At 41.6% G+C, this 13,447-nt stretch overlaps 1 protein-coding gene and 1 long non-coding RNA gene across 2 annotated transcripts in view; both read right to left on the bottom strand.

The window, feature by feature from the left end:
• LOC127604356 (uncharacterized) overlaps positions 1 to 13,447 on the bottom strand; it is a 137,232-nt gene that overhangs the window by 98,096 nt on the left and 25,689 nt on the right. The window lies entirely within an intron of this gene.
• lrrc45 (leucine rich repeat containing 45) lies at positions 331 to 13,314 on the bottom strand. Its single transcript, XM_052071103.1, has 18 exons — positions 13,234 to 13,314; positions 12,220 to 12,483; positions 10,549 to 10,610; positions 10,387 to 10,457; positions 10,094 to 10,272; positions 9,304 to 9,432; positions 8,944 to 9,056; positions 7,515 to 7,573; positions 7,227 to 7,304; positions 6,949 to 7,084; positions 6,209 to 6,286; positions 6,012 to 6,123; positions 5,871 to 5,941; positions 4,301 to 4,393; positions 4,053 to 4,145; positions 3,750 to 3,923; positions 1,566 to 1,713; positions 331 to 1,173 (listed from the first exon to the last, which is right to left on the bottom strand). The coding sequence occupies exons 2-18, from the start codon at positions 12,437 to 12,439 to the stop codon at positions 974 to 976; spliced, it is 2,016 nt and encodes a 671-aa protein (XP_051927063.1). The 5' UTR covers positions 12,440 to 12,483; positions 13,234 to 13,314; the 3' UTR covers positions 331 to 973.

Genomic DNA, 13,447 nt, shown 5'->3' with positions numbered 1-13,447 from the left:
TTAAAAGGCGTGCTATTACATGTATTATTGTCGCCTAAAGTTAGCACGTCTTGGGTTGTAAAAACAAAACAAAACAAACGTTGCGCCAGCAGATTTAAATACGCTACAAGCCCTGGAAATGGCATTGTGACAGGAAAATCCGGATATACAAAGCATTGAACAAAAATACGGCTCGTGACTTATCTTGACAGCAAAGATCTTTGGTAATAGAAACAAGTGACCTCATGCATCTTCAGCCCCATGCCACAGACGAGTGAATACACTGAACGCTAACCCAAAGCTGGAGACAGCAGAACAAGGCATGCTATCCATTAAACAATACAAACATAATTCGTTAATGAAATTACATTTTATTGATTTAGAATCTATGAAATAATACCTTAAATCGAAATAGTATCAAACCATTACACCAGTACAAGCATCCTTACCGGCATGTGAACTGCATTTTGATTTGACAGACATAATAAAAAGGCTTCAGCTGTAGAACTCCCAACTGAAGTGGTCTAAAAATTGTTAAAACAGAGTACGGTCTAGAAACGGTGTTGAAGGATTTTATACTTCACTTTTGACAACGTGCCATGAACATGTTCATCTTTCTAAAATAGTTCTACTATATATAGTTGTATGGAAGCAAACTGGAAAAGTTCCAATGGTGGAAAATATAATCACACCCTGAAAAACGATTTATTCTTAATACATCACATGTCGTCTTCTCGTGTGACATTCAGAAAAGCCATGTGTATTCATTAAAATAGTAAAAAAAATCATTACAGTGAGTGGGGTGAAAATTAAAACGTGAAAGGTGAAATGTTTTGAAGTAGCACCATTTACAAGGTTTCTGAAGATGAAATATAAAATATTTAGCACTTGTCAATTAACAATACAATACAATACATGCTGATTTATATAGCGCTTTCACAACAGCGGCAGCTGTAACAAAGAAGGCTCAGAATTTTCGTTTGAGGTCATCGAGTCATTTTTTGGAGCTGCTGTACTGTGCCAGAGGGGAGCCTTGGACATAAGTGAGGATGGCATTCTGTAGATATGTCGCTCTTTGGGCTTCATCGTCTCTCATCCTCTTGATCTCTGCCTCTTTAAGTCGGAGCTTCTCCAGCAGAGAAGACATCTCGCTGTCTTTGTCGAGCAGCGCCTCTCGGTGGTTACTACTCAGTACTGCAATGACCACAAAGAAAACATCTTCAATAACTACCTTTCGGACAGGATTAATTTTAAGTCTACGGCATTTATATGATTCAATTCAGAATTTGTTTTTTAATCAAATGATCTTGAACGTTCTTGTCACACAGATTAATATTATGATCACGTATTATTTTTACGATTGTTGAAGATTTATGTTACAATGAACAAAAGGCTGAGCTTTTATAGAAAGTGTGTAGAATACTACCATATACAATAATGAAAAATAAAGTAATCCAAAAAGCAAAGACTCTTCCAAGTTTCGGCCAATCGAAACAAGTTCATTTTTTAAAAATATAATCAATTGTGTGGATTGTCACAAAACTTCAACGTATACTTGAAGTTAGAAAGAAGACCACAAGAGGCACCTTTAATCTCTCGCTCAAGGGCATTGATCTTCTCTTTCAATCCTCCTTGTGCGATCCTCTCGGCCTCCAAGTGTCCGATCTGCTCCTGTAGCTCCAACCTGACTCGACTCACCTCAGTCACCTTTTCCTGGTCCTTCCCGGATAGTTCCTACAAGTATACAACACGTTTAAGATGCTATTTTTTATTATTTCAAATGGATTTAATGCTTTGGCTGTTGCCAGGCATGGCTTCCAGTTAATTTAGGTTTTTGTTAACTCTTGGCTCTGGTTTGATTCTTGAACAAATTGTTGTTTTATTTCCCCATGTCTTGTGCACGTGCCTTCCCTATTTGTTGAATGCAGTTTGACAAATTAGCTAAATTTTGCAAATATTGACATTAGGTTTTGATGAAGGAATTTTACTCATCATTGTACTACAGCGGTTGTGTAGTGGCCACTGGCTCGAAGTTTATGTCCCACTCTTCCCGTTTCCGAATGATGATGCAAATATGGGTTGAAAATAATTAACTATAGTTTTGAGGCATGCGTTTTTTTTGTGTCAAACAATTTTTGTGGTTGACACAACCACGCTGGTCAACTCTTTTCCCCAGGTCTAATAGCCATACTGTATATAAAAATGAAAGACGATTGACTGACTAAAATTAATCATTTTTTTCCCGCTCAAATGGCAGCTGTTGTAATTTGAAAATTGAAGGATACTACTCAGAAATTTGAATTTCCCCACTATAAGGTGCACCGAAAAGCATTCCATTTTCCCAAAAGCCGACAGTGCGCCCTATAATCCGAAGCGCCTTAAACAGTGTTTGGTGTCACAGTCTCTTTATATTCCCCATTGAGTTGTTTCCCTGTTAGTGTTCTGATGCCATCTAGTGGTGATTATTAGCAGAAACCGATTATAACCTAAAAGGGTTCTGCCAAACACCATTTGACATGTGCATTCACCAACACACACTCAAACAGACAACTACTTTTGGGAGCTCTGCGCAACGAAGATAATACCAAAAGCATAGTTAACTACTGACTAAACGAGGGAAGAAGGAGAGAAGCAAGACTTCTAAGTCGTGCTTCATGCTACATCATGAGGGAGCTACATAAGGATATCATAAGGATATATTCTGATTTCGAGAACATAGTATTTTTAAAGTTCTGTAAAGCGCTTTGTTACAGTTGTAGCAGTTGTAATGGCGCACCATGAATAAAGCTGTATTGCATTGTATTGTATTCCCTTTAGCATAGCTCCATGTAGTGTATGCATTGGGCAACAACCGCCTGTCCTTGATAGATACTGTATTGGCTCGAATATAAGACGGTGTTTTTTTTGCATTGAAATAGGACTGAAAAAGTGGGGGTCGTCTTATAGCTGCCGCTGTTGTGAAAGCGCTATATAAATCAGCATGTATTGTATTGCATGTATTGTATATTCGGGGTCTAGATATTATACACATTCACGACACTAGATGGCACCAGATATCATTGAAGTGAATGCTGAACTTGACTCCGCAGGCCTGTCATGAAGAATAAAAATAAAAATAGCGGTAGCACGAAGAAGAAAAAAAAAAATACCGGTAAGAAAGATAAGAGAAGAAAATAATCCAAGAGATAACCGAAAATGGAGAAGCGTAGCGACAATCTGGAGAAAAGTGGGTCGAAGATCGGCCAGGTTAACTGGCAGCTGAGGAGAAGTTATGATGTCATTTACATTTCAAATACCAGAAGCCATTCATTTACGAATGTGATTGCACTTTAGTTTACATATTTAAATGTTTCATATATTAAGATTTGAATAAGGCAAAATAACATACTTTTTCTCTCAAATATATTGTTAGAATCATTTGTTTCAGATGTACTGTAATAAAAATTGATTTGGTGTTCAAAACGTCTTTTTTCAAATTTGAGTCTTTAAAAAGAGGGGGTCGTCTTATAATCAGGGCTGTCTTATATTCGGGCCAATACGGTAGATAGAAAGATGGATTGGATTCCCTTTAGCATAGCTCCATCTAATGGATGCATAGTGCAACAGCAGCCACTATTGGAGCTTCTACTCCATGTTCTTTTTAATCTGAAGCGCCTTGTATAGTTCATAAAATCCGCTATATTAATTGTTCAGCCTTGATATACAATAATGATTCCCAGTGAGGATGTAGTTGTAATGTTTTATGGAGAACAGGCTGCCGGTGTCCATACCTGCTGGAGCTCCTCTATTCTGCGACGCAGGCAGTCTGTCTCAATTGTCTGTTGACTGTTCTTGGCCTGCTGCTCAGAGATGATCTGTTTCTGTTGGGAAAAGTGCAGCTGGACCTCCTGCAGGGAGGTACGCACTGAGCGAAGCTTCTCCTCCAATGATGACACGTGTTCCTGCTGCTCAAAAAAAAAAAAAAAAAACAAGATTGGATGTAAGGAGGCAGAGTGATGAATCAAGATATCCTTTATTTGTCCCACACTGGGGAAATTTACAATCCAGTCTATTGTAAGCCGTTTGAAACCAACCTCTTCCTGGCGCGCTTGAACGCGAGCTTTGCTCAGTTCCTCCTCTGCCTGGGTTCTCTCTGCCACACATGCTGCTTTCGCCTTACTCAAGTCCTTAAAAAGAAGGCAGGACACTGTTACATATGATTGCTATGTGATAATCAAGCAGTTCATATGCAGTTATTTGCACCACACCTTACAATAAGAGTCCCTTTTCTATTTACAGAGGAAAATTAATTCTTGATAAATAGTGAATTTAAACTTCAAACCTCTTCAAGTTGAAGTCGTTGTCCCTCCAGTTTGAAGATGCGCTCCTGCAGGGCTTTCTCACTTTCCTCTCGATGTCGATTTACATGTTCAACCTGAGCAGACAGACACCTGCTAGTTTCGACACATTTTAAAAAATAAAATGGAAAGAACACAAGAGTTGTTTAACAATGACGAAATGTTACATAAGAGGAAGCTGTTGGGAAAAAAGGAAGCTGTTTTTTTTTTTAATATATCATTGGAATCAAACCAAAAAGATAGATAAAACCAGGGGCTTCAGACTATTAAAAAACCTTTTTTTTTAGAAGTACATTGGCCACTTGCCTGATGTTTTAGGGATGCACGCTGTAGAAAACAGTTTTGGATTCTGCACCCGGATATTAGTTATAAACAGCTGTCAAACTTAACCCAACAAAAGGTGTCTTCACCAGAGCTATCATACGTTTTTTTTAAAATTACAGTTTAATTAAACTGCGCCAAGATAATTGGTTTACACTTGTGTTGTTTTCAGGTTTGAAGTCAGCATGTGGTAGATATAGAATCAGCAGCCTCCTTTATTTTGGGTACTTTTCGGTAAGGTGCAAGGTAGATAGTGTACATTTGGCCAATGGGTATGGATTTTGACAACGAATCAAGCGCAATCACACTTGTTGTTGACTTTATTATAGAGCGAAACGGTCTGCGATTTCTTTTCCTCAATTTTGCAACTGCGACTTCAAATGCATTATTTTGGGAAATTGACTTTTTATGACATACAGTCACTTTACCTCCTCGAGTATTGTTTTCTTTTGTCCTGTATTCTTGCTCACAAGATTTTCACAAGTTGTATCCAATTTTCTTGCATCTATTTCATTTTATTTTGATTACTGTATGGCCCATATATAAGACAGTGTTTTTTGCATTGAAATAAGACAATAAGTGGGGGTCGTCTTATATTCGGGGTCTAGACATTATACCCATTCACGACGCTAGATGGCGCCAGATATCATTGAAGCGAATGTTGAACTTGACTGCCTAGGCCAGAGCGAACCCCTGTCACAAAGAATAAAAATAAAAATAGCGGTAGCACGAAGAAGAAAAATAAAAAATAGCGGTAAGAAAGAAAATAGAAGTGATAACAGAAAATGGAGAAATGTGGCGACAATCTGAAGAAAAGTGGGTCGAAGATCGGCCAGGTTAATCGGCAGATGAGGAGAAGTTATGATGTAATTTACATTTCAAAAACCAGAAGCCATTCATTTACAAATGTGATGGCACTTTTGTTTACATATTTAAATGTTCAGATATTAAGATTTGAATGAGGCAAAATAGCATGCTTTTTCTCTCAACTATGTTGTTAGAATCATATGTTTTAAATGTACTGTAATTATTTTCTGTATAAAAATGAATTTGGTGTTTTTTCAAACTTGAGTCTTGAAAAAGAGGGGGTCGTCTTATAATCAGGGCTGTCTTATATTCGGGCCAATACGGTACATCTAGCTCTGAAAATGACCGCTGCTCGGGCCTTTTTCTACGGCGCGGCCACGTCGATCAGTACTACCGGGGGAATTCACTGTAAGGGTGAGGAACTACCTCTCTTTGTCGTAGATGATCCATGTCTTCCAGGCCTTGCTTGAACCTTCGCTTCTCGATTTCCAGGCGGTCTGTTGAGAGGGCAAGATAGAATCCATATTTCCAAAGGTTCTGCGTTGGAAATGTTCACTATCTGTTTACCTTCTGCCTGTGCTAGTTTGAGCTTCAACTCAGCTGTGCTGTTGGTCAGTCCCTGCTTTAGCTCAAAAAGCTGCTGCTGCTGGGATTTGCACTTGCGCTCCACCTCCTCCATCTGACACACACAAAGAAAAAAAATCGGAACAATTTAAGGGAATCCTCAAAATGGATGTGTGTCTGTTCAAAATGAATTGCTGTACCTTATTTTTTAGTTGTACATTGGAGTCGATCAAGTTTTGGATGTCTCTGAGAAGCTTTCCTTCCCTGGAAGCACTGTCCTGAATTACCAGAAAAAATCAACACCATCCATTTCCGATCCACTTATCCTCACAAGGGAGCCTATCACAGCCGTCTTCGGGCAGTAGGCAGGGGGACACCCCGAACCGGTTGCCAGCCAATCGCAGGACACACAGACGAATAACCATCCACACTCATACCTAGGGACAATTTAGAGTGTTCAATCAGAGCCTGTCATGCATGTTTTTGGAATGTGGGAGGAAACCCGAGTACCCGGAGAAAACGCAGGCCCAGGAGAACATGCAAACTCCACACAGGGAGGCCGGAGCTGGAATTGAACCCGGTACCTCTGCACTGCGAGCTCGACGCGCTAACCACTGGACCACCGGGCCAATATACAAACCTTCAAACAGTTTTTTAAAAAAGTGTTAATACGACAGCAGTAACAGAGAGAAGAATACTGTGTTTCTCAGCTACTAAACTGTGCTAATATATTTGGGCTATGCTAGTATTCCTGGTTTTAATGAGCACCAGGATTTTGGGAAAAAAAAAAAGCTGAGCAAAAAAAAATGTGGCCATCAATTTAATTAACAATTCTTCAGCTTCATTTATCTGCCTGTAGTTTCATTCAATTTTTAAAAAGGGTTGCCGCAAAGAGATCTGGATCGCCATTCACGACTAGGGTCAAGATCTGTCATTCTACCTCGTGTGCTTTTTTCTTCTCTCTGCTTTGTGTCTCCATGAGTTGCTCTTTCTCAACCTTCAATCTTGCTATCAGCTCAGCCAGGCTGTGATTTTTCTGCCCCGAGAGTGCAAGGGCAGCCTCCGTCATCTGCAATCTGCACGCCAACATAGAATCATATGGTAATTGTTGCAGGTGATGCATTTATCGCACCGCAATGCTACAAGGCAGTGCATCCACAGTTACGAGTGCCCGATAACACTGACGGACTTTGAATTTGGAATGAAAGGAATTCTTACTTGGCAGTGAGAGAATTTACAGCTGACTTCCTCTCATTTAACGCTTCCTGGAGTTGACCGATTTGTATGGAACTGGATCTAGTAAGTAAAACAAAGCAGAAATAGATCATGTCATGGATATAATATGTAATGGATTTTTAAATGATAATAAAATTGTTTTACAGATCACAGAACGTAATGCAAGTAATGAAAGCATTTGCAGTGTGTCTGTTTCTTTGAATGCACGACGCCGTGACGTACGCGTGCCAGTGTCTGCAAAGCTACAAACGGTTATTGATACATTCTCACCGGTTTGACTGTCCCATTTCCTCTCTCTGCCTGTCGATGGTCACCATCAAGTTTTGGAACTGAAAATGTGGAGGAGCAAGATAATTAAAGAGGCTGAATATTTATTTAAGCTTAAAAAAATAGCAAACAGCAAATAATAACGAAGATACACTTCTCAAAAACAATATATGATTCATGTTTTTCTGACATTAGCAACTACTATTTTAGAGGCTAAAACCAAATGAACAGTGCACACAAAAAATCGACCTGCGACGCATTTTTTTGGAATGTGGGAGGAAATCAGAGTACCCGGAGAAAACCCACGCAGACACAGGGAGAACATGCAAACTCCACACAGGAAGTCCGGAGCTGAACCCTGCACCTCTGCACTGTGAAACCGACGCGCGAACCAGTCGTCCACCGGGCCGAGATAAATCATTAAAATAAATAAACACATTTTTAAAAATTCTAAAACAACTTTACCATGAATGTGACATGTTCATTCATTCATTCATCTTCCGTACCGCTTGATCCTCACGAAGGTCGCGGGGGGTGCTGGAGCCTATCCCAGCCGTCTTCAGACAATAGGCGGGGGACACCCTGAATCGGTTGCCAGCCAATCGCAGAGCACACAGAGACGAACCATCCGCGCTCACACTCACACCTCGGGACAATTTAGAGTGTTCAATCAGCCTGCCACGCATGTTTTTGGAATGTGGGAGGAAACCGGAGCACCCGGAGAAAACCCACGCAGGCCCGGGGAGAACATGCAAACTCCACACAGGGAGGCCGGTGCTGGAATCGAACCCGGTATCTCTGCACTGTGAAGCCGACGTGCTAACCACTCGACTACCGGGCCGCCCCTGAATGTGACATATAACCTCTGCAATTCAATAAGAAGAAAAATAAAAAATCCCCTGATCTTAACTCTCAATGTAACAATGGCTCACTGTCTCAATCAAGTACTGTCAATATGTCAAAAATATTCTAATGTTAATAAAAAATTATAAAAAAATATTTGAATATGAATACATTCATTCATTCATCTTCCTAACCGCTTGATCCTCACTAGGGTCGCGGGGGGTGCTGGAGCCTATCCCAGCTGTCTCCGGGCAGTAGGCGGGGGACACCCTGAATCGGTTGCCAACCAATCGCAGGGCACACAGAGACGAACAACCATTCGCACTCACACTCACACCTAGGGACTATTTAGAATGTTCAATCAGCCTGCCACGCATGTTTTTGGAATGTGGGAGGAAACCGGAGCACCCGGAGAAAACCCACGCAGGCCCGGGGAGAACATGCAAACTCCACACAGGGAGGCCGGAGCTGGAATCGAACCCGGTACCTCTGCACTGTGAAGCCCACGTGCTAACCACTGGACTACCGGGCCGCCTTATGAATACATTAATAGACTATTATAACATCATTGGTTGAGTGCCTCAGGTACCTGACGTCCCTTTTCCTGCTTCAGGTTCTGAATCTCCTTGCTGAGGACCTGGGTTCTGCTGTGGCTTTCTTTCAAGGTGGATTGTCGATCCGTGTTGCGTCCGACAACATGCTCTGAAGGGGTTAAGACAGCATAGGCATGAGTTAGAAGTGTCACTGAGTGGGAGAGACTGGTTGCTGGACCCTCTGGCACACTTGCATGACATGACAACCTTTAATTAAAAAAAAAAAATAATACATTGATTCAAAGTCAGAGGCACATTTTGAAATCAGGATAGGGCTTTTTCTTGATGTGCATTAAATGGATTGCCAATCATCAGTGTGGGGTGGGGGTAAAAAGATGACTCAAGACCATAATTACCAAGTGCTTTGAGTGTGTCGCTCGGGATGTTGTTTCCTGCCAGCTCCAATTGCTCAACACCGTGGTTGCTCTGCAGAGCTTCCAGAAGACACCTGCCGCCCAGGAGCCCAATGTTGTTCCACCTCAGATCTGTCAACAGCCAGAGTCAAGAATGAACTAAGTGCGTCGAAGGGGTGTACAGATTACTAACGGTATCTGTCCTGCTATTTACTCATTTACTACTTTGTATCAGACTTTCATCTTCCTAACCGCTTGATCCTCACTAGGGTCGCGGGGGGTGCTGGAGCCCATCCCAGCCGTCTCCGGGCAGTAGGCGGGGGACACCCTGAATCGGTTGCCAGCCAATCGCAGGGCACACATAGACGAACAACCATCCACGCTCACACTCACAACTAGGGACAATTAAGAGTGTTCAATCAGCCTGCCATGCATATTTTTTGGAATGTGGGAGGAAACCGGAGCACCCGGAGAAAACCCACGCAGACCCGGGGAGAACATGCAAACTCCACACAGGGAGGCCAGAGCTGGAATCGAACCCGGTACCTCTGCACTGTGAAGCTGACGTGCTAACCACTGGACTACCGGGCCGCCGGTAGACTTACTCTCATTAAAGAAAAATGTCATTAAAGCAACAAAACTAGGAGTGACTTCAGACTTCTTTACGTTATTTTTTAACCCTTTCAGGGACAGTGGTCACTACAATAAACAGACGATCATGTTATCAGGTGACAGGTTATCATTTTTGGTGCATGAAAGGGTTAAAAAAAAAAAAGATTTGTGTGTGATTCACCAAGTACTTTCAGGCTGCTGTTGCGTTTAAGTGTCTGAGCAAGTGCTAACATTCCGTGATGGTTGATCTGATTGTTACGCAGGTCAAGATGCGTCAGCACACTGTTGGAGCCCAGACCCTCGCAAAACATAGCGAAGGCTTCATCCCACACTCCAAGCGCATTCCAGTCCAGCACCAACCTGTATAAAAAATGGTGAGCCAATGTTCCACTTGTGACATAGTGACAGTACACAACCAGATCTGCATTTAGAATAGTCACAGAATGCAAAGGTACAATGAGCCGTCGTTCTTACCGAGTAAGGGAATTATTACGTGCCAACAACTTTCCCAATGCTTCAGCCCCTGATGATTTCAGGTTATTTCCCTGTGAAGAATAATTCGCATGGAAAACAAAAATTACAATGAAATATAATCTGCATCTAAGAGTCAATACAGTTGAATTTGTGAAGACTTACCTTGAGATCCAAGACTTTAAGGGTTGTATTGTAAAAAAGACCGGTCAGGAAAACTTTCGCACCTAAGGGTCAATACACAAGGTGATAAATATTAACACGGTGAAATACTTTTGACACAAATTCCATGCAGAGAAGCAAAGCAAAAATGCAATTGAAGCGATGATACACGATTTTTTTTCTTTTTTTCCCCAAGATGGCGCCAGAGTAGGCAGCCTTTGGCAAGTGCTCTTCAAGAGCCTTGCTTTTTGTCTTTTGTTTTGTCACATGTTGTTTGTTGTTTCATCGTGTGGACCTGATATGGACTGTTATCAGCGTCTTTTGGCCACGACATTCGTCAAAGGAGAAGTATCTGTGCTTGGTGGTTGCGCCTTCTCTTGGCAGCACGCCTGTACCAGCACAGATTTTGATTGGAGCAATGTGGGCGCCATTGCCTGTCGGTGCTGGACAGACCTGGGGCGCTTGTGTTTTTGGCGCCTGTAATGGGCAACATTTTTCACAACCCTGTTGTGTTCAGTGGAAATGTCGGCGCTGTTGGACAGTCGGCGTTGGTGCGGCTGGATGGATGGCTGCTGAAGTTGCGGATGACGAGAGAGGAGCGTTGGCGCAGAGCGCCGATGCATATTTGGAACCGAGAGTCGCTGCTTGGAATTGAAATGGATTTCCATGGGACAGGAGAAGTGAACCGATCTCTTATTTGTGAATATTTGTGGCAAAGCACACGGCAATGTTTTGAGGTTGTTGGTTTTTTTGGGGGTTTATCAGGTAAAATGCATCCTCTATCAATTTTAAGTCTGGAGATAGACTTGGCCCACTTTTAATAACTTTGCATTTCTTTCCCCTGAAGATCTCTTTCATTGTTTTGGAAGTGTGTTTGGGGTCATTATCATGCTGCATACAGATGGATCTGATAATCAGTTTTGGAGACTCCGTTAACTTAGCCGCATGATCATGTGATAAATCATCAATGATAATTAATGTGGTAGTCCCAGAAGATACTACGCAAACCCAAGCAGGGGCATTACTTGCAGAGAGGAGCTTGTTTGTCTTATATTTTAGTCGTTTGGAGGAGATTGTATCGGTGCGGTCATCAAGTGGTTAGCGCGTCCACCCCACAATGCAAAGGTCATGGGTTTGAGGCTCTGGCCTTCCTGTGTGGAGTTTGCATGTTCTCCCCATGACTGCGTGGGTTTTCTCTGGGTACTCCGGTTTCGTCCCACATTCCAAAACATGCATGGCAGGTTAATAGAACACTGTAAATTGGCCCTCGGTTTGACTGTAAGCGCAAATGATTGTTTGTCTATGTGTGTCCTGCAATTGGCTGGCAACCATTTCAGGGTGTACCCCAACTACTGCCTGAAGGCAGCTGGGATAGGCTCCAGCACGCCCCACGACCCTTGTGAGGATAAGCGGATTTGAAAATGGATGGTTGGATGGATGTAAAATGCAATCACAAGAACACAACGTTCAAAAACCACCCTTGATGTAACTTTTGATATGAAGTGGCGCTCCGAAACTCCGAAAATTAGCTGCTCACACCATTTTTATGTATTCACTTTTGGCACTGAGAACTCAGTGTGTAAATATGTCAATTGTGTTTGTAAAGGAATAAAACATACAATATACTGCGCACACATGATCAGGCTACATCTTGGTCATGGTGTCTTCACTCACCTTCATCACCAACCATGCAGTCACTAAGTGACACCTCTGAAAAGAAAGTGTCTTTTTGAAAAGCACGGCCGAGGAGTGTGCAGGTATCTGCGGACAGAGTCAGCCCACTCACATCCAGACGGGGAGACCTGCATTCTTGTAGTTTGACCACGACGCTCTCTTGGGGCTCAACACCTCTTTCCTTACAGAGGCGTAAGTATGTTTGCCTGAAATCCTCCATTCTGCCTTCCTTTCTTTCGCAGAGCACTTACTTCTTCACCATATCTAACAAAAGATGAAAACATAAGAGTTACGTACATATTTTTACAACACAATCCTTCCCAACAATACGGTTTGTTATTTTGAAATTCCGAATAGTAACTTTTCCATACCATCTTCTTCCAGTTTAACAGTCATTCTCAAAGATCAATGTTTGAGTTCCCTGAGGGGAGTTTCTAGTAATAAAAATGCTTTACTTATTCCTGTAAAAGTGGTATTTGCAGTTGCATGTTCAATGTGTGTTCGTTTGTAAATTGGGCCCTCTGCATTGAGTGTAAAGCACTTCTGTGGTATGGATGGCAACAAGCAGACCCACTGGTTAATGTTACCTTGTAGTACAACGTTGAAGATCAGTTGTGCCTGTCACTATATGTCGTTGTTAAAGATAGCTGAACAAAGGTACATTATTTGGAGCAGATGAATAACAACTTTCGGTTACATTAAGTGAAATCGTATAATTTTCCACGGCACCCGTGATTAACCTAGATATTGGTCAACATAAGGTGTCAAATCAAAGAAAAGTAGGCAAACAATCTTTTTGTTTTGTGGTACAATATGTTGACTTCCATTCATTTCGAAACTCCGATACTACGGTTACATTTACACGACGTGCCTTGGCTAACATATCTGTAAAAGAGAAGAGAACGTGCTTTTACGCTAAACAATTTGTCCAAAATAGAGGAATCAAACTTTCTGAAACGCTTACAACAATTACACAAACTAATATATTCTCAAAAAATATAAATAATGACAGACCTTTGAGAATTGAGCACCGCATTTTACACACAGTTGACAGACAAAAACAAAACCGAGCGAGTAACCAGGAAGTGTTTTGGAGGCGTGGGGCATTGTGGTCAATGTAGTGTAATTTTATCAACTCACCAATACCTGTACTGCTTTTGATCTTGAATACAAAATAACAATTAAAGTAATAGAAATGTACTGAAATACAAATTATATGTAAGTATTT

This window comes from Hippocampus zosterae, chromosome 7 (assembly GCF_025434085.1).
Source record: "Hippocampus zosterae strain Florida chromosome 7, ASM2543408v3, whole genome shotgun sequence".
NCBI classification, from domain to species: domain Eukaryota; kingdom Metazoa; phylum Chordata; class Actinopteri; order Syngnathiformes; family Syngnathidae; genus Hippocampus; species Hippocampus zosterae.
This window is presented reverse-complemented; position numbering and strand designations above follow the sequence as displayed.